Raw genomic sequence first — 27,878 nt, forward strand, 5'->3', positions numbered from 1 at the left:
CGCAGTGAAAAGGCGGAGGCGGCGGCCGCTCGGGCTCGGCTCCGGTTCCCAGTGCCTCCCCCGCCGCACCCCCTCCCCACATCCCGCACCCGCCAAACTTGATGTGACCCCAGCCTGACGCGGCGGCTGCCCCTCTCACCGCCCCGTGCGCCCCCCACCGCCACTCCGCCCCGCACTCCCGGAGCGCACCGCTCACCGCGCCCCTTCCCACCTCCTCGCCGGGGCCGGGCGCCGCGCTCGCCCTCAGCGTTCCCTTCCCCTCGCCACCCCCACCCCACCCCCCGCACCATGAGCAACCTGAAGCCGGACGGCGAGCACAGCACCAGCACGGGCACCGGCACGGGCTCGGGCTCCGGCGGCACTCTGGAGGAAGAGGTGGGTCTGCGGCCCCGGGACTTGGGGTGAAGTGCACGCGGAGGTGGGCGGGGGAGAGGGCGCGCGGGGCCTCCCGCGCCGCGCGGGGCCGGTCTGGCAATCGCTCGGGGCTCTTTCCCGCCGCTGCCCTTCGGTCGGGGAGGAGCAGCCCGTGTCCGGCGGGCGGGGGCGCGCGGCCTGGACTGCCCCGCCGGGCGGGCATTGTCTCCCCGCCCTCCCGGGCTCGGGGCGGGCCGCGCGCCGGCCGCCGTCCGTGCGTCCCGTGGTGGGCGAGCGGCTCGGCGTCTGCCCCACGCCTGCTGCCCGCGCGTCCCTCGTTCTCCACTCTTGGCCCGGGCCGCTACCCGAGGAGCTCCTCCGGTACTGCTGGGACTCCCGCCTTTGCTGGAAGGAACTGAGCGGGATTAGCACCACGGGCGGGCGGCACCCTCACCCTCTTGCACTTTCCACCCTGACCCCTCCCGGTGACCTTGGAGGCCCGGGACGGCTGCCCGGCACCTTGGTTCACTGTAACTGAGCTGTAGTCACGGGAGGTGGACGGGCTTTGCTTGCAGCCCCAGAACCTGGGCTTTGGCAAAGAGGTCAGCGGGGCAGTTAATTAGAGTTGAGAAAGAGATGCCTAAAGATACTTCGTTCCCGGTTCTCCCTCCCCCCCGCCACCCCCCTCCACCCCGGTTTTGCCCCAGCAGGCAATTCAGGACCCCAGAGCTGGCCTGGGTGGGATTCTGCAAGGAAAGGCGACATTATCTTGTCCACCAGACATGTGCTAAGTATGAGGAGGGAGTGAGTGTGAGGCGGCTTGGCTTCGTGGAATCAGCAGCAGCTGTGTGGTTAATGGGATGGCGAAATCGGGGAGGGTGTGTGGCAGGGGTGATGATGAGGTGGTGAATAGAAGCCTTAAGGCTGAGGGTGGCGAATGGAGACCAGGAGCTGGGCCGACAGAGACAAAAACTGATGCGGAAAGGGGACGACAGGCTTTGCATCTCTCTCCAGGGGCCTCTGGCCTCTGCTGTGTCACTCCAAGGCTAGGAGACCCTTCCTGCCGCGTCCTGGCAAGCTCTTGCCCAGGAAACCAAGGGCCAGTTATCCACCCTGAGCTCCCTTCCCCTTGGTCTGGGGGAGAAACCGCAGATCCCCTGGTGGAGGCTGGTGTCGCTGACCTCCCTCACCTCCCTCCAATGTAGTGGCGGTGGTGCCGGCTGACCGTGCTCTGGGTTTGGTGCAGAATGGCGGCAGTGGCCCACTGCTGGGCTGGGCTCCTCACTGTGGGAGGGATGGTGGGAGGGTCACACCACCAGCTCCCACTCTTAGTAATTCAGAGGCCTGCTGCCAACCCTAGTCCACCAATGGCATGGCATCTTGAGAATCTAGGTCTAGATCTCACTTTTTAGGGAGGGAGGGAGGGAGGGTGGGGGAATATATAACTCTTGACTCTGAAGGGTGGAAAGGGAGGGCCTGACATTTGTCCGCTAGTTTTGTGTGGGCTCCAGAGCGGTGGGGTGGTTTTGCCCCCTGAAGGCCCTGTCCTCTTTGGACCTTGACATGCTGACAGGCCCGTGGCACTGATGAGAACCTTAACCCCATCCTGACACCACCTGGTTGTTCAGAATCTCGCTTGAGAGTTGGGGGGAGGGTGACAGGGTTGCTGGTGTGGCGGGGGGGGGGGGGGGGGGGGCGGCAGATCGCTGCTTGGCCTCCTGGGGGTTGAAACTGGGAGAGGGAAGCCATCTCCTGTGAAGCTGGGCAAGGACCCAGAATACTGCTAATGCTAGAAGGTTGACTTCAACAGGGAGTTTACCCAAGAGGTTGTGCTGATCCTCAGACTTACCCCTTTGAAGTGGGAAGGGTGAACCATGTGGCCAAGCTAAAGTCTTAAAGCATGTGAAGTATTGGTCACTTTTTTTCTAAGTGCCTGTTCTGAGAGAGAGGGCAGGATCTTCAAGAAGTGGAATCCCTGTTAACTTCTCCTTGCAGGTAGAGGTGGGTTATAGGACTAGTGCTGCCGTGTGCTGATGGAGGGGCACAGCCCTGTGTTTAATAGAAGTCTAAAACTAAAGGCTCTGGGAATCTCCTGGAGCCCAGTGTCTGCTCTGGCCAGGTAATTGCAAGGATGAGCCCCCTCCCCTTATTAGCCCTCTGGGCCAAGATCTCTCCTACTGAGGTTCCATCTTGAATTGCTGGTTTGAGCTGGACCTGGATTCCTTCCTTTAGCTTCGATGTCCCCTAGGCAGTCATTTCTGCATCCCCCAGGAGCCACCATCTGGGGAATCTGTTAGCAGTGCTAGTTTACTTTCATGACTAACCCAGGCTGGCTGTTGGAAATTAGGTAAAGCAAGCCTAGAGAACCAAAGAGTCCTACTCCCCCTACTCATTTCTAAAGGCGTTAGGTTTCTGGAGAAAGGGGTATGTTTTCGTGGTTCCAGAAGGGGTATCAGTGGGGCTCCTCATTTTAAGCTCCTTTGCATGAGGAGCTTGACTCTTCCTGCTTGGCCACCCTACCCACTGGGGCTTTGTCTCTATCACAGGCATTAGGTTCCTTTTCTGGACCAGGGGTCAGGATTCCAGGTGAAAGATCACAGACTGGAAGGTGAGAAGGACTTGCCAGGAGGGAATGGGATGTGGTGAAATGAGGGAATATCACCAAGTGATGCAGTGGTACCACTGAGAAGGTAGAAGTGAGCCCTCCCTGAGATGTAGCTCAGTAGGAGGTTCTTAGACTTGTGCCAGTCAGAAGGCATTCCAAGAAGAGGGAATAACATGTGTAAAAGTGAGAGGTGGATTGTGGAGCCACATGACTTCCAGGAGTTTGCTAGCTTTCAGCAGTAGTGGGGGCCACATTGTGAAGTGCCTGAGATCATGCATGGTTGGGAAAATTGGCATTTTCTGTCACTTGGAAAGGAGAGGTGTTAGAAGCTCTGCTACCCTTTGAAAGCTAAGGAGGGCAGTGAGGAATTAAGGAGAGGGTCTTCAGGGGAAGAGCTGAGTGTCCCTTTCAGTCTAGAGCCTCTACCTTAACCCAGGTGCGTCATAGCTGGTGCTGGAACTCCAGAAGGTGAGGTCAGACAGCCCAGGACAGGCTTGCCTGTGAGGCTGTAGAATCCCAGACCCAAGCTTGTCTTAGTGATTCTTTAGGGATGGCTAGAGAGTTACAATGTTTCTGGGGAGGGGTACATGTGGTTTGAAAACATGGTCTATTTTGAAAATGGAGACTTTAATTTCATAGTACAAGGTAATACTAAGTTACAGTAATTATTCATTGTGGGGGGGCTGCTAAGGAAAGTAGTATTTGGAATCTTGGGTGGGTGGAGTTCAAGTTTCTAAGAGTTGAAGTTTTTTTGCCAGCCTAGTGGTAAACTGTAGAGAGGCAGGCATTAATGGCAGCCAAAGGGGCTACAGTTTGACTGGAGGGTCTTGGCCCCTTACTGCCCTCCCACTCCCATCTTTGCTTGTCCACTACATCCAGTGGATCTAGGCCATTGTGGCTCCTTGCAGGCAGGACACCTCTGGGTCCACCGTGTGTCCCCTAGAGGTCTCTGCACTCTAGATGAAGGTGAAGGAATTCTGGGGCCCAACATATGACTCAGCCACTTCCTCTTTTCTCTGCCATTAAAAACATTTGACAAAATCTGGGGCGTGTTGATGCTGTATCTGCAAGCTCTTTTTTGATATGAAGGTAGGGAGGAGTCTATACTTCTGGGCATTTACCTGGACACAGGGTCCCAGCAGGTAGACCCAGGCAGATGCTATAGGCTGGGCTGCCTTCCTCCCTGGGGGTTGTTGTGCATGTGTCTTCTCTATTCAAATAACCTAATAGAGACGCTGTCCGATTAGTAGTAGTAAGCCCATACACAGTGTTTGAGTCAGGTATTACCTGAAGTAATTCACCCTTTTACCTCCTTGAACTTGCACAATAACAGCACTGTGAATTATTGTCATTACTGTTTTATAAATGAGGAATCTGAGACAGGTTAAATAACTTTTATGTAGTTAGTAGGTAAGTTGGGATTTGAACCCAGAGTTTGCTCTGAACCACACACTCACTGTATCTGCTGTTTTGTTTTATATTAGGGTTTTGGTGAGTTTTGGGGGTAGGGGGAAAAAAGATCCTGCAACTAAAGTTTTTGAGGCCTGAGCTCTGGGTCCTGCTGTTCCAGATTAGTTCCCTTTGGGCTGGGATAGGTATCTGAAGACTGGGTGATGGGAGCTGGCAACCCTTGTAGAAGGAACATCTTTATCACCGACAGGATTTAGAATTGCCAGTGCAGGGTGATAATAAAATGAGATCAAGTCAATTTTATTATTGTTCAATTCCCTACAGGCAATACAACCCCTTGTTGCCTGTGCAGGGGCTTACTGCTTTCATTCCTTCCCCTACTCCACCCCCTTGCCCTGGTACCCTGATGTTTTGGACATCTTAAATAGGAAACGGTACCCACTCTAAAGCAGCTGCCTGTCATTTTTGTGGGGGTGGGTCATTCCGTTGGGTATCCTCCTCTCCTCCTTCCCGGCTCATGGGCAGCCTGGCTAGCTTATCCCAGTAGGAACCAGCTTCTAAATCCATTGAACATTTGGACATAATGATTTCTTCTTGTTCTCATCTCCAGAGGGGGTCTGGTGAGTACTCAGAGTGGAGTCAAGACATGAAGTGCGGGTGCCTTGTTTTTTGCTCTCATGGTCTCTAACCCATTTATCCCATTGGGGCTCCAGACAGTCCTGAGAGATATAGGTGTCCATCCCACCTGGCCTGGGGGCTGGATTCATGCTCCATGGCCTCCAACCTCTGGTTACCCAGAGCTGAGCTAGAGTGCTAGGTTCTGGTACCACCCAATGGCCCCCAGCCTCTGCTGGGCCATTGGTTTTGGGTAGCACTGACATCTGCTACCGTATTAGTTTCTCTGCCGTTCCCTGACCATGGCTGCCTTAGAGGGATCCTCACACTCCTGGCAAAGCCATGAGGCAGTGGGGCAGAGCCCATCACTAGACTTCAGAAACCATGCTGCTGTGAGGCCAGAACTATAGATAGTCCACAAAGCTCTGTATGCCAGAACCCCATCTACTCCCTGCCCAGGGACAACATGGCTTCCCTCTTTCCGCTGCTTCCCCATCCTATCCTTGGATGGAAAAAATATGGTTACCTCTGAGATGTGCCAAGGCTGACAGGTGGGGTCCTCCCTTCATGAAGAGTCCACTGGTGGATCCGTCTGTGCTGGGGGCCTCTGGGGTATAGCAAAGGCTGTGGGTAGTGGGAGGGTCTGTGTAGGCCTATCTGCCATGGCCTTTAGTCATTTACGGCTGACTGAGCAGAGGCTCTTGGCTGTCAGAAGTCATCAAGGCTGCCTGTTTAATTGTGAACAGGCCTGGGACTCTCAGGGAGAAAGGACAGAACCTGACCTGGACCAGGCCATGGGATGAGTGTCTGGAGTACCTAGTTCCCTTTTGTGGTTAGCCACCTTCTTCCCCAAGTGGGTTTGGGCTTTTATTGGCAGAGTGGGAGGTGGTCAGGAGAGGTTACTTGAATAGGACCTAAGGCCCTTTTTTGAGAATGTTTGTTGAAATGAAGGCTGTGTGAAGAACTTCTGTCCAGACTGGTCCTCATTCTTGATGTATGGTTGTGGCCATATCCAGGCACAGCTTGGGATGTTTGTGACTGAGGAGCTCCAAACCAGAATACAGGCCCTTGAAGCAGCTTCCATTCCTGAACAGTGTAGCATTATGTTAGGAAACATCCCTTCTCAGGCTTCATCTGCTTCCTTCAGGCAGTATACAGGTGTGGTAGGCTCAGTGCTACGTTCACAGTGGAATACCATAAGGTGGTTTAAGGGTTGGAGGTGTTGATTTCAGAGCTGGGGAAGGGGTGTAAGATTCCCCCAGGCCAACTCTTTAATGCATGGGTTGGTGTGTTTCAGTGAGGACAACTGCAGCCCTTACCAGGCACTGGGACAAGCGATGGATCTGCGCTGGCTGACCCCACAGCCCCAGGAGGGATGGGGAGGTGGATGGCATAGAAGGGAAGGAAACCTTGCCCAGCAGGCATCCATGCTGGGGGCCCTGTGAGCCTGCCACTTGAGTGGCCTCTGAAAACCGTGGCCCCTGGCACTGTCTGGAACCAAATGGAAAGCAGTCACCCAGCCATGCCACTGAGTCTGCACGGTGCAGTTCACACAGTTAGATCTGGTTCCCTGTAAATGAGGTGTAGGCCGGTACTCACAACAGACTTTTGACCAGGTGTGTTCCCAAGATGTTTATGCCTTTTGTTCCTGAGGCTAGAAGTAGCTTGGAGCATTAGGTCTGAAGCCATTTTATTTAACACTCTCTACATACCCAGCCCTGTCCCACCCTTTAAAGAACTTCTTACCATCCCAACTTGGTTCCCTTGATTCTTGTACACACAGTCTGGACTCTAGTACACACTGCAGGCTATAGGGGAAGTGCCTCAGGTTCCCAGACAACCTGGATTTTACTGCTGGCTCTGCCACTGGCTGGCCAGACACCTAATCCCTGAGCTGGCTCTTCATCTGTAAAATGGGCCAGTACTTTTTTGCCTGTTACATCAAAGGATTGCCAGGCTCACATGCCAGATGGTAGGTATGAAAGACCTGGAAACCACAAAGTGCTGCCCAGAATGGGTCCTGAGAGCCACACCCTTTGATTTGGGGCTGGAATTAGCAGGGGCAGGCAAAACGCTGTGGAACAGATCCTAAGCCTGGGACTTCACACCAGGTCAGACTAATGGCATTGGAGGTGTCCTATGTGGAGGGAGGCTAGAAGCTGGGAAGCGTCCTAGTCTGGGAGCTGAGCAGCCCAGAGCTCCTCGGAAGGAGCATGGGAAGCACTGAGGTTCTGGGAACGTGTGTCTCAATTCACATCCAATGTCTGGCTGTATCTGTTTGCTCTTTTTCCCTGTGTCCTTGTTCAGCCCTTATAAGTCCTGCGTCTGCGGGCCATGTCACCACATTCCATCCACCTCTCGTCAAGTGGCCCCACTCAGAGGGACTTCTTTCCCCGGGAGGGGTAAGAGCGACCTGCTGGTGCCAAGCTTAAGCCTGAGACCTGGGCAGAACCCATCCCCCACCCTGCCCTCTATACACATGCACAAAAGAAAAAAACCCTGGCCTCTGAGATCTCTGGGCAGGGGGGTATATGTGGGAGACTGCTCTGAGGTTTCTTTTTGGCAACCCCAACATTGCCCCGGCAGAGACCCCTCCCAAACCTCCAAGCCCACCTTGGCCCAGGACCTGGCTGCTGACTTTCTGCTCTGTCACCCTTTTGTTCTCTATTCCCTTTTTCACCACTTTGCCTTCTTGTGGGCAGAAGGAAGGGAAGCGCTTCAGCTCCGAGCAGACGGAGGAGGGCAATGCCCAAGTCTTATACTGCGGTTCAGTCACCTTTTCCTACTTCCTCGGTATCTTACAAGGTGGAATGTGAAGGGCCCTGAGGCTAGTGCACCCTTCCTCTACAGTTGAGGCAGCAGAGGAAGGCCACAAAGCTACCTGCCTGCTGGTGGTCAGGCTGGGACTTCTACCCAGGTTTCCTGATGGTTGTTTTGTTTCCATGTCTGATCAACAGGTTCTTGCTGAGCAAGAGTAGAGTTTCTTGACTCTCAATGGGGTTTCTTCCCCTTGGAGAAGACAGAGCAGAGCTGGGTGTGATGGTGGTTGGTGCAAGCTTAGAAAGGACCTTAAGCATCTTTGTATCAGGAGAGCCATAAGCTGTATGGAACGCAGGCTACATCTCAAAAACTCCCTTGGTCAGGATGGGGTGGCCTGGGCTTCCGTTTGGACTTGGGACTTCCTGGGGCCACATGTGCCCAACTGCCCTGTCGGAGGCATGTGTGTGGCCCTGTTCTGGCCCCTGCCTCCAAGTCAGTGGGACACAAGGCTGTTCCCACTAACTGCTGGGAATTGGCTGTCTGTCTTCCCTTTCACTTCCCTGTACTTAATTCTGTTGACAACTAACCATGGCATCATCCAGTAGCATACCCCAAACCCCCCGCCCTGAATCAACCTTCTGCAAGGGGCTGTTTCTGGCTCCTTAGGTCAGAGCCTAAAGGCCACTAATTTTCTTTTATATATTAAAAAAAATGTTTTTTTATGTTTATTTATTTCTGAGACAGAGACAGAGCATGTGTGGGAGAGGGGCAGAGAGAGAGGGAGACACAGGATCTGAAGCAGGCTCCAGGCTCCGAGCTGTCAGCACAGAGCCCGATGCGGGGCTCGAACTCAAACCGTGAGATCGTGACCTGAGCCGAAGTCGGTTGCTCAACTGACTGAGCCACCCAGGTGCCCCAAGGCCACTTATTTTCAAGAAGCCCAAGGCTGACCTGACTGGGGTCTGAGTAAGTTGGTGTGTAAGGTTAAGGTCTGCAAAGGAGCATTGACTCACGAGCACCTGGGGACCCTGGGGCTGCTTCTGACATGCTCAGTGACCACGAGCAACTCACTGGACCCCTGGGTGTTGGTTTCCTTATCTAAAAATAAGGTTTCTTCTAGCTCAAATATTCTGCATTTCAGTTGCTTCAGAGGGCTGGGAGTCAGGGAAGGATGTGGGAGGGACTTATGAGAGGCTTGTTTTTCCCTTTTTGGATTTCCCTTCTCCCCCCACTCCCTTCCCTAAGTGGTGTTTTCCATCCAGATGACACCAGAGCTCACACTAAGCATCGAGTAGGTGGGGGGATTCAAAGTGAGCCCATCACTTGAACGATTTGATGGAATGGACAATTGAAATAGTTTTTCCTTTCCAGATTGAATTCCAACTTTCAGAGATACTAAAGGATTGCTGCAAAGAATCCATTTTCAAGTGTCATTTTTATCTCTTTGGTAGGATGTATCTATTGCCCAGAGTCAAGTTTTCCCAATCATGTCCTTCCTGTGTCCCAGCCCTGTGAGGCAGGGATTTGCCTGGAAGGCAGGAGTCTGTCTTCTAGGGCAGAGTGTTCCTAGTGGGCCTATAGTGTTTATTTGGGGGTGGGGAAAGGTGGGGGGTGGGTGGCTAGCTCAGCATCCTTTGTGGAGAAAAGTCTGTCCTCTGGCTGGGTGGTCCCTGAAGTCCAGGGTGTGGTCTTGGCGATGATTAAGTCTGGGGTTTTGAAGAAGGCTGTGCTTGTCCTTCAGAGTTAAAGGATAAGAGGGTTTAATATCTATTAGCATTCCACTGTTCTTGAAAGCAGTGTTTACCCTTTCTGTCTCATAACAAAATCTGGTGCTTATGGACCTGTCCTCTCAGTCACAATACCCTGCTGCCACCCTTAACTGTGAAGTTGTATGTTTAATGCTCAGTGTGAAGGGAGTCTTGTGTCAAAAAGTTGGGGCGAGTTGGAGCTACAGGGCCCTTGGCATCAGGACTGTCCCTCCCATTGCAGAAGAGGGCACACACTTGTGAGGGCAGAGTGGCCAGGCCCCAGTCTGAGCGCAGGGTCCTCTTTTATTGGAGGAGGGCCCCCACTGACTGCCACCCCAGTCTTGTGCCACATGGAAGCTTTTGGCTGCTTTCTTCTGTGTAGGTCACCCACCCCCTTCTCCCAGCAGCCCCGCAGCCCCCTTCCTGTAATTCTTGCAGGACCTCTAGATGAGCTGGGTCCCCTGTGTGCCCTGGGGAGGAGGGAGCCCTCTGAGCAGCCACTGACTAGAGAGCTGGCCTGGCTTGGAAGCACTGAATGACAGGTCCACCTGTATGAGTGTTAAGGACCAGGAGAGACGTCCACCAGGACTGATAGAGGATGAGTCCTGCCTAGAAGCCTTTCCCACAGAAGCCTGAACTTGTGCTGTAACGCTGATGCTGGGGTGCCTGGGTGTCTCAGTCAGTTAAGCATCCAACTCCTGATTTCGGCTCGGGTCATGAACCCATAGTCATGAGATTGAGGCCCACATTGGACTTCGCACTGGATGTGGAGCCTGCTTAAGATTCTTCTCTTCTCTTCTCATGTCTTCTCTTCTCTCTCTCTCCCTCTCTCCTCCCCCCTCCCCTCTCCCCTCTCATCTGCTCCTCCTCTGCTTGCACTCTCTTTCTAAAATAAAATAAATAAGGGGTGTCTGGGTGGCTCAGTCATTTAAGCATCTGACTACTGGTTTCCTCCACTCAGGTCATGATCTCATGGTTCATGAGTGAGAGCCCCACATTAGGTTCTATGCTGACAGCACAGAGCCTGCTTGGGATTTCTCTCTCCATCTCTCCTCCACTCACGTTCTCTCTTTCTCTCTCTCTCTCTCTCTCTCTCTCTCTGTCTTTTTCTGTCTTTCTCAGAAAACATAACTTTTTAAAATAAAGTAAATGTTAAAAATGTATAAGGCTGATACAGTGGGTGTCACTGTCACCTTGCTCTTAAAGCCTTCTTTTTGATTTCATTTTTCTGAACATCTATAAACAAATGTCAGTTTGTCTAAAGGAAAAACAACAGACATACAGGTAAGAATGAGTTTGTCAGAGTCCTTCTTCCTACTTCTTTTTAGAAGGTGATCTTACTCTGGGCTGGGGAGGACTACAGAGGGAGAAAGAGACTTCCAGTATGAGGCCCGAGGAGAAGAGCCAGGGAGTCTGGGGAGCCTGGGTGCTCTATCACGCTGGGGTTAGAAAGTGAGTTGAGAGGCTTCTTCTAGGGAACATTCCCTCCACAGGGACCTCAAGAGTAATTCTGGGGGTGAGGGAAGTTCCCCAGGTCCTGCCCTCTCTTCCTCTCCCCTGGAGCACCGGGAGTGAGCTCAGGGGCCTCCTGTGGAAGAGGTGAGCAGTGCCCCCCACCTCCATGGCAGTATATATGGTCCAGCACTAGCTAGTGGGAAAGGGCCCAAGAAGACACAGCAAAGACCTAGACAACCCCAGGAAGTCTGTCCACCGGTGATAGCCTGTGGTGTGGACTTAGCAGATGGGGCTAGACCTCCCCAACCCCTTCACTCCCAGCAACTTGGGGGAAGGACAGGCAGCAGGACTTGCCTAAAGGAAGAGCAGCCCAGTCCCCAAAACCTACTTGATGGGGGACACAGTTGTGCCAAAGGCCATTTGGTTCCTCTAGGCAAACCTGATGCTAGCTGGGATCTATAGTGTGGCTGAGTCTGTTGCTGACCATCATGAAGGCTGCATGGCTATGTCTGCAGTGACCTGTATGGGCACATCTCTCTAGCCAGTTCTTTAATCCATGTTGAATCTGGTGCTTCCGGCAGGTTCCACCAGAAAAGCTGTTCCTCAGCATGTTTATTCTTTCACTGACTTCTTTTTTATTTTTTTATTTTTATTTTTTAACGTTTATTTATTTTTGAGACAGAGACAGAGCATGAACAGGGGAGGGTCAGAGAGAGAGGGAGACACAGAATCCGAAACAGGCTCCAGACTCTGAGCTGTCAGCACAGAGCCCGATGCGGGACTTGAATTCACGGACCATTAGATCATGACCTGAGCCGAAGTCGGACGCTTAACCGTCTGAGCCACCCAGGCACCCCTTTCACTGACTTCTAAAGATTCTCCATACTGTTTCCATTTCTCCCCTAATATCTTCTCTACACTGTTCCAGACATACCTTCCACCTGTGCTAAGGATGTGACTACGGTCCAGCCCTGTCTACTGGTACTTGCCATAAAGATGAGTTTTGTTTGTTTGTTTGTTTGTTTGTTAATAATGTTTATTTTTGTGAGAGAGAGAGAGAGAGAGGGAGAGAGAGAGAGAGAGGGGCAGAGTGTGAGTGGGGGAGGAGCAGAGAGAGAGGGAGACACAGAATCTGAAGCAGGCTCCAGCCTCCCAGCTATCAGCACAGAGCCCGACATGGGAGATATGACCTGAGCCAAAGTCAGACGCTTAACCAACTGAGCCATCCAGGTGCCCCTAAAGATGACCGTTTTAAAAGGATTGCAGTGCTTTCCATGTTTCAGGATGGGAGTCGGGTATAACCCTTTGGGTTGTCTGGACACTTCTGGAGAAAGAGTTAAGTGTATGGAAGGAGAAGGGCCCAGGTAAACAAATTTGGTGCCTTCTAGCAGCCTGGGATTGTGTGAACCACCCCTTATGTTTTCTTCAAATACTTGAGCACCTTTGTGTGTTTGTGTGCTGAATTCTTGTACTAAACGTGTGGAGTAGGCAGGCCGTGTGTTCTTTGATTAATCTTTCTATCTTGGCATCAGTAGGCAACTGGTGCCTGAATCCTTGTCTGTACCCAAACTCTTTCCTGAATGTTGCACCTTATGGCCATGAGACTGGCTCCAGTAAGTGGCATGGAAGGAGTGATCTCCAGTGCCAGCCTGGGACACAGGAGTTGTAAGGCCTTGGAGAAGTAACTGTGTGTCTCTGTCCCTACTGTCCCCTGAAGAATCCTGAGTGTGCCATCAGCTTATTCTGTCACCTTCCTATTCTGAAACTCAGTTTTCTCATCTGCAAAATGAGGATGTTGAACTAGCTGGTCTCCATGGTGCCTTCCACCTTGGTCATTCCCTCCCTGGGGAAAAGGAAGGAACACTAAAGAATCCAGTGACTACCTAAGGTTGACTCATCTGCATTCCCAGCTCCAGACTGACTTGGATCCAATCCAGACTCACTAGGCAACCTTATAAATAAATGGCTTATGGTACCTGATAGGGAGGTTTTTGTGCAGGTGAATGCTGTGATTACAGGAGCCCTAAGGGAACCAGTATTTTGTTGAGCCTCTCCTACATGCCAGGCATAAAGTGAGCTCTTTATCCTGGAGGTAGATGGTATCTGCATTGTACAGTTGAAGAAACTGAGATTTGGAGAGGTGAAACCACTTCCCTAAGTCAAGCATAAAGCTAGGGTACAGACTCTGGTGTAACCAACTGAAGCCTGTTCTCTTCCCCATGTGTGGTGTCACCTTGCCCTGCTGGGCCACATCTGTCTATGGCTGGGAATTTCTCCTTTGGGGGGCTGAGGTGCATAGAGATGGGGGGGCATCTCAAGTGCTGGGGCCTGACTCTAGGTACCTTGGTTGATAGGAAAGTTTTAAGATTTGGCTCCTGTCTCTGGGGCTTTATACAGTCCAGGTGGAGGGAGTAAGTTCAGATTGTGGGAACGATGTAAGCAGGGGGTCCTGTCCCCATAGGACTTCTGAGGAAGGAAAGGGGAGTGAAGAAATAGAGGAATCCACAAAATGAGTGCCCTTTAGTTAAGGAATGCGGAAGGGGAGGGGTGCCTGGGTGGCTCAGTCGGTTAAGCATCTGTTAAGCATATGATTCTTGATTTCAGCTCAGGTCATGATCTTGTGGTTTCATGAGTTCGAGCCCCGAGTTGGGCTCCATGCTGACAGCGCGGAGCTTGCTTGGGATTTTCTCTCTCTCTCTCTCTCTCTCTCTCTCTCAAAGTAAATAAACTTAAAAAAAAAAAAGGAGTGGGGAAGGGGAGTGCTGAGGGGCAGCACAAGCAGCTGCCTGAGGCAGGCCTGTGTGGGTGCTTGTCTGGGGCCTGGAATGGCTGGGGCAGGACCTGATGGGGTTGGGAGCGGGAGGGAGGGTAGGCTCTGCAACCTTTTGTCCTCTCCACATGTAGTTGACCAGCCTGCTAAGGTTATACATCCTGCCACCTCTGGTTTGCCGGCTTCTTCTTATTCTTCCCCCATTACTCCAGCTGGCATCCTAAACAAGTGCCTGGGGAAGGGACTGGCTACTGAATGAACAGTGGCAGCTCTTTACCCACCCATGGGGCCAGCGAGGCCACCCGGGTACCATTCTTTCTGTCCCCACAGTAAGGTGGATTGCTGATGGCATAGATGACTAAATCAGGGTCCCTGGATCTTATCCAGCTCAGCTCCTAAGCTGCATGCTCCCTATCTGGGCCTTAGTTTCCCTATTTGCACAAGGGGATAGGCAGAGGGCACATCATCTTCCAGGGCAACCAAGGTCAAGTGAGAACCAAGAAGAGTATTCAGGTTAGGCTTCCTGTGACCTGGCAGAAAGGGACCTCCCACCTAATCCATATCTGCCTGACCTCAGCTTATTCCCTGAGAGGTGGCCAGGGACAGGGTGGTAGCTCTGCATTGTAGCATTTTGGACACTTGAGAACCTAAAAGATGGAGGCAGAGGAAAAAGGTCATCTGGCCCAGCAGGAAGGTTGGAAACAAGGATCCTAACTGGGAATGAGGGAAAGCTCCCCTATACTCACCCTCAACCCCACCCCCAGCCCATGCAGGAAATTTTGTGCTGAGAACTTGCTATTTAAGGGGGCCTCTGGGGAGGTCTGGTCAGAAAGGAGCCATTTGAGGAAGGGTTTAAAATTAGCCTGGGTGAAATGGGTGGCCCCTGGGGAGAACTGAGGCAGAGGTTTCTGTGGGGCGGCTCTGGCTCCACATCTTTGACCAAAGCCACGTCCCAGGGAGGAGGGAGTAGTACTGATCCAGGTTCTTCCAGCAGGGCCCTGGCTGGCTTGCGCTCTTTGAGTCCATCTTCGGGGGGTGGGCTGAGTGCCCATGTTCTGGCACCCAAAAGCAGCCTGGATGAGTAGTCAGGAGACCTGGGTTTGCTGCATGACCCAAATAAGTCACTTCTGTTTGGTGGTATGCGTGTAAATTAAAGGTTCTTTTATCAAAGGGCAGGGGTGTAGAGGACTGTTGCTCTCTGGAGCCCAGGAGCTGGGTTTACGCTACCCTGGAGCTCGGGCTGTCCAGTTTTTCCCAGGTGCTTCTGGCAACAGGGCCATGCTTGAGAACTGTGTATACAGCAATGCGAGCTGCCAAGGCCTGTGAAATGTGCAGAATCTTCACCCCAGGCCTGGAAGCAGAGGCGTGTCTGGTGAGGGAAAGGCATGACCAAAGGGGGAAGATGCATCCTAAATGGCAAAGGATCCTGCTTGGTATGCTTCTTGGCAAAAACCCATGCAAGAGAAGAAGCTTGTCCTCATCCATTCTTTATTAGCCACGTGCTGGGCTCATTCTTGTGTGGGTGGGGCTGGTGACACTGGTTGGGGGTGGTTGCCTTTGCCATTCCTGGCTCTGTTGTTCAGATCTGTGTGTTGACTGGGCAGAGGTAGAGTGGTGGGGGTGTCTATGCCTGTCGGCCTGCCTGCCTGCCTGCATGCATTGGGTGTAACTTTGCCTAGCTGCCCAGGCTCCTGATTCAAGCCACTGACTTTGAAAAGGCTGTCGCGTGGGTTTGGCAGGCCATCACTGGAATATGGAGCAAGTTTTTTGGTACCTCTGAAGAAGGGAATGTGGCCCATTGTAGGTAGGGCATCTAAATGGTATCAGGAAAGGCCACAGGGCAGGGAGGCAGGCTGAGGCGCATGAGCTTTTTCTTATACTGGCAGGGGTGAGTTCAGAAGATCTATGCTTGGCTTGCTTGGTGGTATGAAATGAGACTTGAGGGGCGCCTGGGTGGCTCAGTCCGTTAAGTGTCTGACTCTTGATTTCGGCTCAGGGCATGACCTCCTGGGATTTTGGCTCAGGTCATGATCTCGGGTTCGTGAGTTCCAGTCCCTTGTCGGGCTCTGTGCTGACAGTACAAACCCTGCTTGGGATTCTCTCTCTACCCTCTCTCTCCCTGCCCCTTCCCGGCTTGCTCTCTTTAAATAGATAAACAAACATTTTAAAAAATTTTTTAAAAAAGAGACTTGAAATCAGGTGTCAAGTGTATAGGGAAGCTCTGTTCGTTTGGATTTTTCACAACTTAGCTACGGTTTTAATATATATTTGTAAGGGATCTAAACGGTGGGAAATCCTCCCTCCCCGTTATAATTATTGGCTGATCTGGCCTTGCTAGTTGAGCATCTGGTGCCAGCAGCATTTAACTAGCAGTAATAACTTAGAGTGTCTGCCAACCCTCTTAGGGACCTCACCCACAGTTCAGGAGGTCGGGTTTGGTTGGAGTCACAGGATGGACACCTGGTGTCTAGCTTTGGCTTTCCCATCAGCTTGTAACCATGTTGAGGGCAAGGCTCATAACTTATAGCACCATCTGCCTCACTTGAAGCCGGTAAGATCGTACTCCTTCTTCAAAACCCAGCATAATTGTTCCATCTCTGACTCCTTAACCCGGTCTCTTATTTAGTAAACATTTAATACAGCACCATGCTAAGACCTGGGCATAGAGGCAAACACACAACATATTCCCTGCCATCGAAGAGCTTACATCTAGCGTAGAAAGCACTAGGAGATGGATGTGAACACGCCAGGCCTTCTGTTGAAGTCACTCCTGGTGTAGTGTGGTATAGGGCTTACTATCCATTTACATCCTTGCCTCTTCTCTAGACTAGGCAGAGACTCTCAATCTGGGGTCCATTTGTATCTTCTGAAAAATATATATGTTTTGACTTGTATATTCTTGGGGGTAAGACACCATAGCTTTCTTCAAGTCTCAGGAATCCTTGATCTGAAAAAGGATCCTTGATCTGTGTGCTTATGACACAGGGCTCTCCCCTCTTGCAGCTCTTCAGCTCAGTCTGTGTACAGAGGTGCTTAGCAGGTGCTTGTTGAGTCAACTGCAGGATGAATGTAGAGAAAGGAAAGGGTACAGAAAGGGCTCTGAAAAGTTAAGTACTATGAAACTCTGAGTGTTCATTTGCCTTGGCCTCCAAAGGAAGCCCAGGAAATACAGATTTCCTCCTTAAACTCTGGAAGGATTTTAGTTCCTTCCTGGAGGAAGAGCTATCATCCCTGTCTACTGTGGTCTCTGTCACCAGGTCCGAACACTATTCGTCAGTGGCCTCCCTGTGGACATTAAACCCAGAGAACTCTACCTGCTCTTCAGGCCGTTCAAGGTGAGTCTGGACCCAGCCACCCACAGGCGGAGCCTAGGGTGGAGGAGAAGCATCAGGAGTGAATCCGACCTGGATTGGGCAGCAGGAAGGCAGAGGGCAGTGTGTCAGAAACTGATCGCAGACCCAGCTCTCTGTCCCGGTTGTGTTAATTCACATGTTGCTTTCGTCGATTGCTTAGCCCTTCTGAGCCTCTCATTCCTCATCTGCAAAGTGGAAACAAGAGAGAATCTCAGTAGGCTTTGCCATATAAGGAATCTTTGAGATTCAGTGTAGTCTTTTCAGTTCAAGTTTTGAGAAAACTTTAAAAAGGTGGGGTCTGTGCTTCCACATTACAAGTTAGCGGAGCAAGTGGGAATTTACGCACGAAATGATGAACGCTACCACATGATGCCCACATCGTGTGCTACACCATGTGATACAGAACACAAGGGCAGAGGGCACTCAACACTGGTGGAGGTCAGGGTGGTGGACACGTGGTGGGAGTGGTGTGAGAATGATGCAGGCAAGCACTGGTGGAGAAAGGGGGGCTGACGTTATGGGTGGCTGGGCTAGCACAACAGGCTTCTGACCTTCCCTGTGATAACCACCTCTCTCTGCAGGGGTATGAAGGGTCCCTGATCAAACTCACATCGAGACAGGTAATTTCTCTCCAAAGTTTTTTTTTTCCTCCCAGCCCAGACCGACTACTGAGCTTGGACCTGAGCCTGCTACCTTTTCCTCATCTTGAGGCATTTGGCAGCTGAGACCTGCTCTTTCTCATCTTGTTTCTGTTCTGAACTGATGAAAGAGCGACCTCCACAGGTCCCCTCTCCTTACCAGTCAGCTTCAGGTCCTCCCTCTCTGGTTTTTGAGAAGCTTTCAACCTGTTGCCCCTTTACCAAACCTGGGGCCTTCCCATGTCCTTAATACATTGGTGCCCCCTTTCTTGCTGGCGAAAACACTGGAACTTAATTACTTGCGTGCATTTAAAAAAAAGATTTACCAAGAGGGTAATGTTTAATGCAGTGGGATAAAGCTGTATTGGAATCTACCTGGATGGGAGACTTTGGGTGCATGAGAAACTTCTACTGTTCTAGCTGAACATAGGATATAGGCAAGAAGTTGTTTTTGTTTTTTGTTTTTGCTTTGTTTTATTTTTGAGGGGAAAATGGAATGTTGGGAGAGAAATGAGGATGTTCTCTCTTTCTCCTACTAGCCTGTTGGTTTTGTGATCTTTGACAGCCGAGCAGGAGCAGAAGCAGCCAAGAATGCATTGAATGTGAGTACACAAGGCTTTCTCTGACCCACAGACCTCTAGACAACAAGTATTCCTGTTCTATCTTTTACAAACTTTCCCCCACTCCATGCCACTAAAAAGGGCCTACAGATATACCTTAATCCCCCAACATCTGGGGCAAAGTCCCTAGCTGCTTTGTCTATCAAACGCCACTACTCACAAGGTCCAAGCAGCGTCTGTCTTGGCCCCTGCATGGGTGAGTCTTTTAGGCAAGATCATTTCTGGGGCCCTTCTGTACCTGTTGCAGTGGACAGACTGTCTGAGCCCTACAAAGTAAAGTCTTTTCCTTCCTTTCCTTCCCTTCCCTTCCCTTCCCTTCCCTTCCCTTCCCTTCCCTTCCCTTCTCTTCTCTTCTCTTCTCTTGTAGGGTATTCGCTTTGATCCTGAGAACCCGCAGACCCTGAGGCTAGAGTTTGCCAAAGCCAACACCAAGATGGCCAAGAACAAGCTAATGGCTACACCAAATCCTACCAACGCTCACCCCGCCCTAGGAGCACACTTCATTGCACGGGACCCCTGTGAGTGGTGCTCAGAGCTATCATCTGCTGTCCAGCTATTGTCTGCTGTCCTTTTACTTGCCCCAGGCAAGGGGCCTGAGTGCAGTTGCATACAGAGGGAAGTTGTTGAGATTCTCACTGAGGGAGTCAGTCCTTTCCAGGAGGCTTCTTGTATCCACAGCCACCTGTCTCTGCGGATTCCATGCTTCCTTCCTCCCCTTGTAGCCTTTGCTAGGCTGTGGACAGACTGAGCTCCTGAGCTGTCAGCATTGCCCAACTTCTCTGAAGCCTTCTCTGATTTTTCTTGGTTGAGATGGGCAGAAGCCCATCTAAGGGCTGCTTCTTTTTCTTTTTTTTTTTTTTAAAGAGCGTGAGTTATTTTTTATTTATTATTTTCTTAATGTTTGTTTATTTTTGAGAGAGAGACAGAGACAGAGTGTGAGCCGGGGAGGGGCAGGGAGAGAGGGAGACACACAATCTGAAGCAGGCTCCAGGCTCCTAGCTGTCAGCACAGAGCCTAATGCAGGGCTCAAACTCATGAACCGCGAGATCATGACCTGAGCTGAAGTCGGACGCTTAACCGACTGAGCCACTCAGGCACCCCTCATCTGAGGGCTTCTTAAAGCAGATAGGATGCTCACCATGCCAGGCCAAGTTAACATGGCTTTTTTTCCCCTGGTCTTTCAGTCCTTGAGGGAAGTCTGGCCTGAGTAGGGAGCTTATAGTGTAGTGATAGGTCCCCTTCTCTGTTTGGAATGGTAGTGGAAGGGGAGACCAGTGTTCTGACAATGGGGGCTGTTGTCTCCCATTGTAGATGACCTTATGGGGGCTGCCCTGATCCCCGCATCCCCAGAGGCCTGGGCCCCCTACCCTCTGTACACCACAGAGCTGACCCCAGCCATCTCACACGCTGCATTCACCTACCCAGCTGCCACTGCTGCTGCCGCTGCCGCCCTACATGCTCAGGTAAGCCCCTCTGGGGGAGAGGCGGGGAGAGGATGAAGGAGGCTCTAAGCTGGCCAGACTTTGTTCCTGAATGGCCACAGGGCCACTGATGCCTCTAGAGCTGCAGAACTGCCGTCTCCCACGACATTCTCTTTAGGGCTTCGGATCAGACAGAGGAGAGGGAGAGGATTAGCTGTGAGGCCACATCGGGGATCTGAGGCAGAATGTGAGTGTGAGAGAGACCCAGCCATGGTCCCACCACCGACCGAACGTGTCCAGGCGGGTGCCATACTGCGTTCTGCCTGTGGTGACAGCCACAATTCAGATCCCAACCTGAGTGTGCTCTCTGGAGCCAGGCCGCCTGCCTCTGCCTCTCTGGTCTTTATGAACTTCAGAAAGCACTTAAAAATTCCTGACTTTTTTACTATCTAGAAGAATGAGCACAGTATTATCTGCGTCAGGGTTGTTGAGAGAATTAGATGTTAACACCTGTGAAGGGCCAGCACCACAGGCCCCCCCACACCTGGAGCACAGAGTGCTCAGTGAGTGTTAGTGCTTGTTTTCATGAAGCCTAGACACTCTCCACGGTGAACCTGTGCAGGGATGGCGGGAAAGAGGGAATGAGCACTTCTAGGGGAGAGTTGGGGAGGTTAGTGCTGGGCCACTCACCGAGGTGCCCGAGGCCAGTGAGCCACGGTCCGTTCTGGCCTGGACCTCCCTGGTGCAGTGACAGGAGGCACTGCCAGGTGTATGGACAAAGTGCCACCAGGCAGCACAAGGGGGCTGAGGAGTGATGGCAAGCCCACTTTGGCCTGTGATCAGTAGAGTGAGCAAGAGCTGAGCCTTGGGAAGAGCGACCTGGCCGGGCGAGCTTTGCTGTTGATAGAGGTCGCCTTACCAGGGCAGTAGGGCACGAGGAAGTACAGGATATAAGAAGCCAGGAAGAGAGAGTTCACAGGAACCAGAAGCCAAGGTGGGAGGACTTGGGTGCTCTGCCCAAGGCTCAGTGTGTGTCTATGTCAGGTCCTCTGAAGGGCTTAGTGACATCTGGATCTACTCAGTTCTGACGTGGAAGGTACAGACTCCCCGCCTACTACCCTAGCAAGCTGTTTTCCCCCATCAGGGGAGGTCCCCTTGGCCATGGCCGCTTTAGATTGTACTGAGGGCAGAAGTGTGGTTAAACTTGGCACCGTTCCCCAGCTGTGCACCACAGGCAGCTAGAAAATTGATAGGGGATAGGAAGGTGGTAAAGATCATTCCCCAGAGGGAAATGATTGGGTATTTACCACAAACCAGGTTCTGTGGTGGGCAAAGAGCGGGTGAGCCCAGGAGACTGTCCTTGTCCTCCGTGACCTGGTGGAGTGCAGGAGGCTGGCAGTAGTGCTCCTGGCCATGCAGGGAGTTTCACTGCAGCAGCCCTATGAGGCCTTGCTGGGCGCTTTGCTCCGATCCTAGCTGTGCAACCATTTCACTACCTGATCTTTTGCAAGTGACTTCACCTTTGGGCCTCTGTGTGTGTCCTCATCTGTAAAATGAGAGGGCAATCTAGATGAGGTGGAGAGGGTTCTACCCCATCTGCTCCAAGATGCTTGGCCATGACAAAGGTGAGGCAGAGGTTGGGAACCAGAGATAGTATGTCAAGTTAATAAGCAGAGGTGCCTCTGCTGTTTTTGGGGTAGCTCCTCCAGCTGGCTGAAAGGGGCACGCTACTACCTGTCCTTAAATTCCATACTGCAGGGCTATGTGCCCTCCTGTTTTCTTCCTTTCTAGCTTCCTCCCTCCCACCCTGTCCCTGCCCAGTGGCTGTCCAACTCCAGTACAGCTGCCTCAGTCCAAATCCTGGCTCTTCCAACACCTCTATGACCTTGGGCAAGTTACTTAACCTCTGTCTCAATTTCTTTGGAATGGTGATAATCATACCTACTTTGTAGGTATTTGTTTTTCTGATATTAGCATAGAGGGAATGCTAGAGAAGTGCCAGTTATCATGGTTATTATTTAATATCACTATTATCTAGTGCCCCCAGGGTCCTCTCCGAGGCTGGAGGCCTCATTGTGTCTCAGTCCCTGTTTCTGGACTCCCTGGGATGGGGATAAAGCCCACCTCGAAGGCTAATGACATTTGTCGGGAGGCAGGCTAGCAACAAGAGATTGGACTAGTAACTAGTTCTGTCCCAGCTACTGGACTTCTCTGGATGTCCGTCTCCACAACAGTAGAATGCACTGCCCGAACCAAATGCAGTAATAGCATTTGTGTCTTTTCCTTCCAAGAGCTCCTTCCCTGCCCCCTGACAGTGCTGCCCAGAAGTGGATGCTATTCATCCTGAGGGCATTATTCTGAACCCAGAGGAACAACAGAACTGATTCTGGGCCTATGAGCAAGGAGGTGACTTGGAGAGATGGTAGTAGAAAAAGGGGATGAAAAGCAGTTCTTCCTTTCTTTGTCCCAACATACATACCCTGACTGCATGCCTTTTGCCACTAGCTCAGCTTCAGCCAAGGCATCCGTATGTGGCCGCGGGGCCCAGACCTAGAGGAGGGGCATTGGAGATGGCTTAGTCCTGCTCTGTCTAGCGTGAGGCCATATTGCTCAGCCTTCTGGTCCTCTTTTTTTTTTTTTTTTTTTTTTTTTTAAGTTTATTATTTATTTTGAGAGAGAGAGCAAGCAGGGGAGGGGCAGAGGGAGAGGGAGAATCCCAGGCGAGCTCCACGTTGTCAGAGCAGACCCTGGTGCGGGGCTCGAACTCACGAACCATGAGATCATGACCTGAGCTGAAACCAAAAGGCAGAAGCTTAACCAAGTGAGCCACCCAGGTGCTCTTCAACCTTCTGGTCCTCTTGATAGAAACTTCTCTTTTAAGAGGATGAGGCACACAAGAGGTGTGGATGGCATGGGGTCTGGCACATGCCTAAAAGTGGGAATTCTCTGTGTCCCCTTGCATCCCAGAGTCCTCCCAGACTTGACTTCATTTTCCACTTCAACCTGAGGATGGTGGGGATCTTTGACCGGGGCTCTCTTCCCCCTCTTTACACTGGCTCACCGCTTGCTAATGACCTTCCTATTACATGAACTCCCTTGCCTCTATTTTCTTATCTGTATAATGGAGATGGTAAGATTCTCTTTTCCCTTTGCTTATTATCCTGCTCCCCCGAAAATAGTTACTTTTAGTCTATAGGGTTAGTAGATAGTTGGGTGTGCGTGTATAAATAAATCCATAGTTGTGGATCTTTTTTTTTTTTTTTAATGTTTGTTTATTTTTGAGAGAGGGAGAGACATGAGCAGGTGAGGGGCAGAGAGGGAGACACAGAATCCGAAGCAGGCTCCAGGCTCTGAGCTGTCGGCACAGAGCCCGACGCGGGGCTCAAACCCGTGAACCATGAGATCATGACCTGAGCAAAGTTGGGCGCTTAACCGACTGAGCCACCCAAGTGGCTTTTATAAAAGTTACACATTTAATCTGTTTAAAACTTAAATATTAGGACATTGTTTCCCATCAGTAAATGTAGATCTACATTCTGGATGCCTGGCAAGCCCACTGTTGTATAAGTGTGTCCAGCTCCCTATTGATGGTAAATTAGGTTGTTACACAATTTTCTGCTACCAATAGGCTGTGCTGCCACGGACGTCCTTGTTCACCCCTCCCTGGGTACCTGTCCTGCTGGTTTTCCTTATCATAAATTCCTAGAACTATTACAAGGTCACAGTGTAGACTTGGCAACCTGAGTGTTCCTTTAATTGACTTTCTGATGAGTGAGGCTCCCATATTTATTGGCTATTCATATTTCTTCCCATGTGGATTTATTCCTTTCTCCACCTCTTGGTCTATCTTCTCAGTTAGTCCCAAGATCTGAGAGAGGACGGAGTTCATGTGCCCTGCCCCTCCCTTGTTTTGATGCTGCCCTTCTTGGAGCTGGTCATTCCAGATGCCCATGGGCCTGTCCCTGTGCGGTGGCTTCTCAGGACCCCCAGAATCCCTATGAACAACTGGAGGCCTTGAGAGTGGGCTGCTCACTCACTCCCTGATGTGCTGGCCCTGATCCCTGGGCCTTGGGGGTGTCTCCTGTTCTGAGCTGGGGCAGGAAGGGACAGCACTTCTTTAGAGGACCCTGACTGCCAGCCTCTACCTGTGTCTGAGGAAATGGAAAGGCAGCCCCTCAAGTATGTTCTGTCCACTGGGATGGTACATCCATCCCGAGCTCAGAAATGCAGGTTTTCCTCTGCTTCTTCCCCAAAGGGGTAGTGGCTCATCTCAGGCTGGGGGGAAAGCTGCTGCTTTGGAGACTGAGTCACAGCACCTAATGGAGGGAGTGGGGGACCCCATGAAGCAGGCTTGCCAAGGGAGCCCCTTAAGCAGCTGCTGGCTTCCCCAGTGGTGAGAGTCAGAAGCCTCCGAGCCCTTCCCACACTAACCAACATTTGCATCTTGTCCAGCCCTACAAGGCACCTCACCTGTCAGGATCTCTTGTCAGGGGGCTGCTCCAGCTGGAAGCCAGGTGAGGGGTGGTGGTCAGGGTCCACCGGGGGATTCCCTGAGCTGGAATGGGCCACAAGCTTATCTGGTAGCCACATGCTGGTTTCCTTATTGTCCCTCTCTTACGGAATGAGCTCTTCTGTCCAGCCACGCTTCCAGCTGGGAGTGCATCCCACAGCTCAGCAAAGGGGAGGAGAGGCTTCCTCCCACTTGGCCTCCCACTTGGCTGTTAGCCAGGAGGGGAGGGAACTGCTTCCAGATGTTGAGGCAGCAGGAGAGAAAATAGTGGCTTCTGAGGCTGGACAGCTCAAAGGCAAGAAGAGGCACTTGATCTCCTATTCTGTGTGATATGGTGCTTAATCAAGGTGGTTCTAGCAGCCTGGGTCCACGGTGTCCTGGTGAGAGCAGTGCCACATCCTTGGAGCCCAGGGAAGATTCTGGCATTGATTAGGTGGCCTAGGACCTGCTTCTGCTATATGCCAAGTGTCCTGGCATTTTAGGGTAACCAGCTTCTGCTTGCTGTTGAGCATGTGGTGAGCAGAGTCCTGGGGTGTACAAAACATGTAAGATTTGGAGGAGACACAGGAGTATGTTCTCAGGAAGCTTCCATCAGCCCGCAGACGACCTGACATTACTTGACATCTTCTCCACTTACAGAGGCGGGGATTCCAGGCAGCCAAGTGGGTAACTGGGTCCAACGACCACACTGTCAAGCTAGTTGTCTGTGGGCCCAGCTGCTACTTGTTTTCTACATTGGCTCTTGGCGTGCCATCCCTTCCTTTCCTGAGGGGACCCCGGACTCCCCTCCCTGGGCATTCTTCCCCTTACCCCTCATTCAAGGTCTTGTGATGCTGTGTTCCCCCACTGATCCCAGGCAGCCATGGGTTAGGCTGGGGCAGGCATGCTGTCTATAACTGGGGCAGGTGGCCTTCCTGCAGTCTTGGCTTGGCACCCAGCATAGCTTACTGCCCAGACTGACCCATGGGGAGGCCGTGCCTAGAAAGGGAGGGCGTATGATTTCCTGACCCGTCTCTGGGAATCCTGCTTAGGGGCTACTGCTCTGAAGGGCCTTCTGGCAAGTGCCAGGGCTGAGACAGCTGCCAGGCCCCCATTGGAAGCCTCAGCTGGTGGGTTACAAATCTGTAGACCTGGGAGGCTGATAATGGAGGGAACAAGAGGGATGGAAAGGGATGGAAGCATCAGCTGGGTCTCAGCCATGACTTCCTTAGAGAATCTTACAAGGACAGGAGTCCTACCCCTTAGAGACCACAGCAACTTTGGTTTCTAAAGTGTTTGTACATTGTGTCTCACCTGATCCTCACGGACACCCTGTGACTTAGTCATCTCTGTCCTGTACTTGGGTGAGGGCACTGAGACAGAAGGAAACAGAGCAAAAATGTATTAGGTTCATGCTCCTAACGTCAGAAATTCTACACTCTTCAAGTCAAGGGGGAAGGGCAGAATGCTGACCAGCACCCCCACTGCCAAAAGTCCACCTGGTACAGTTGGGCTCAGTGGAGCATAAACACCTTGGTAACAATTCTCTCATTTGAACCTCAACCCTGCGGAGGAGGCAGGTCAGGTGGCGCTCTCCCATTTTCAGGATGAAGAAACTGATGCCTAGAGGTGAGTAAGTGGCCCGGCGTCTGCCAGTCAGTGACAGAACCAGGACTCCAGCAGGGACACTGAAGACTCCCCAGTCAAGAGAAGGGACTGCACAGCTAGCTCCTGACGTTGGCTTCTCTTGCAGGTGCGCTGGTACCCTTCCTCTGATACCACCCAGCAAGGATGGAAATATCGTCAGTTCTGTTAGTTCTTCAGTAAGTGCTGGCCCAGAGGCCCAGGATAAGTGTTCTAGAGCCTGGCTTACTGCAGGGCCGTGGTTCCTCCCTCTGCCTGAGCCGGAGAGCTCACTGGTGCTAGGCGTCCACCTGGGCTTGTGTGGTAGGGCACTCTGGCTGGTTTTTCCCCTTCTCCTCCCACCGTCACCCCCTGCCATCCATCTTGCAGCCTCCTCACAAGGGCGAAGCCTGGGTTCATCTCTAGTCCCTCACCTCTGCTCACGGCCACCTCTCTCCCCTCCCTCCAGGTCTTGTCACCGCAGCTTGAAGCCCCTGCCCCGCTGGGGAGGAAGCCGCTCTGAGCTTCCACTGCCCCCAGGCGGCCTGTGGAGAGCTGCTGCTTCCCTCCAAAGACTGTGAATTTTAAGCCTGACTCAGTGGACTGCTTCCTGTTTCCTTTCTCCTCTTCCTCAGCCCTGTCCTTCCCCAGAGCCCCTCGCCAAGGCCTCCCGGGAGGATTCAGGGGCCTTCTTGCAGGGACACCCAGCCCCAGGGCGGAGGTCTCACTGGGACTGAGCAAGGCCCGACCCCCTGGGTCCAGACTTGCTTCCACAGCTCCACCTCAGAGAAACGAGGCATTTAATTTTGCATGTTTTCTGGCATGAATTAAGACACTTAAATTTGTGTATATGTGAGTGTACAGTTTGTTCTCACATTGTGTCACCATAGCAACAGGTCCTGGCCACCAATGGTCCATCATTCCGGGTCCCTCTGTGCACACCCTCCCCTGCAGCCCCTGTCTCAGTGAGGACCAGCCCTGCAGCTCGCCCCGCCCTGCGGTCCTGCAGCCTGGCGCCCCCACCACCCCCACGTGCTTCCAGGCCGAACAGCAGCCACCACCCGACAGAGATAGTGTTTTCTTTTTCATTTCAAATCCGGGTCCTCTGCGTCCTCCTCAGAGGGGCCAACAACTGCTAAGAAAATCCTTTCTCTGCCCATTTTGCTTACCTCTCCACAGCGCACCCCACCCCTGCCCTGCTCCTCATTCTTTCCGTACTTCAAAACCAACCAAAAAGTGAAAGTATTTTTGTACCCTGTGTAACAAAATATTTATGCATCATAAAGGATTTTTCGTGTGTGTGTGCAATTAATTATTAAAGAGACCTTGTTCGCCTTGTCAGATAAGTTTAATGTTTAGTTTGAGGCATGAAGAAAAAAGGGTTTCCGTTCTCCAGCAATGAGCCTTTGTTTCAGGCGTTAGTTTCAGAAAAATGAAGGAAGAAAAATTGTGCAATTTTTTTGTTTCATGAGCACATCAGTGCTTTTGCCTTTGGCCGCAGCTGTGTGGCTGTCTTGCCGTTTTCAGACTTGGGAGACGAGGTGGCTGTTGTAATTGCTGATCCTGTGAGAATGTGAAGCTGGATAATATATGAAATGCAAAATAAAAAGTCATCCAAAGTAACTGCTCTCTGACCTTTGCTTCCACGGGACCTAGACGGCCGCCAGGAGGGCACTGCTGAAGGGTAGCTGCTGCGAGCTGGGGGAGGGAGGTGAGGTGGGCCCAGGCCTTACGGCTCATGTAGCCCTTCCCACCTTCCCTCCTTGTGCACCTTAAGTCCTGGAGGAAAGAGACTCACAGAGGACCCCTCAACTGGGGCAGATCTGCCAGCCCACCCTGTGTTTGATTCATTCACTCCTTCATCCAGAGTTCTGAGGCTATGGATGGAGATTCCCTGCACCCAGAGTAAGCACCCAAATGGGACCTTTGTTTTCTCTGGGTGCTGTGCTTTAGTTGGCCTGACCTTTCCTGGCCTGTGGCCTTTTCAGGCCCTCTAGCAGAGAAGGACTGTGGTTTG

The 27,878-nt window shown here is 51.9% G+C and overlaps 1 protein-coding gene across 3 annotated transcripts; it reads left to right on the forward strand.

Moving 5' to 3' along the window:
• RBPMS2 (RNA binding protein, mRNA processing factor 2) lies at positions 1-27,499 on the forward strand. 3 transcript variants are annotated; one of them, XM_042988642.1, is made up of 8 exons: positions 2-375; positions 16,975-17,052; positions 17,652-17,690; positions 18,248-18,310; positions 18,696-18,846; positions 19,640-19,791; positions 25,992-26,061; positions 26,331-27,499. In XM_042988642.1, the coding sequence occupies exons 1-7, from the start codon at positions 289-291 to the stop codon at positions 26,052-26,054; spliced, it is 633 nt and encodes a 210-aa protein (XP_042844576.1). In that variant the 5' UTR covers positions 2-288; the 3' UTR covers positions 26,055-26,061; positions 26,331-27,499. The 3 variants fall into 3 exon arrangements, with proteins under 3 accessions (XP_042844578.1, XP_042844577.1, XP_042844576.1); XM_042988644.1 differs by lacking the exon at positions 25,992-26,061 and having other exon boundaries at positions 1-375; XM_042988643.1 differs by lacking the exon at positions 26,331-27,499 and having other exon boundaries at positions 1-375; positions 25,992-26,322.
• The last annotated feature ends 379 nt before the right edge of the window (positions 27,500-27,878 follow it).

The sequence above is a fragment of the Panthera tigris genome, chromosome B3 (genome assembly GCF_018350195.1).
Source record: "Panthera tigris isolate Pti1 chromosome B3, P.tigris_Pti1_mat1.1, whole genome shotgun sequence".
In the NCBI taxonomy this organism is placed as follows: Eukaryota; Metazoa; Chordata; class Mammalia; order Carnivora; family Felidae; genus Panthera; species Panthera tigris.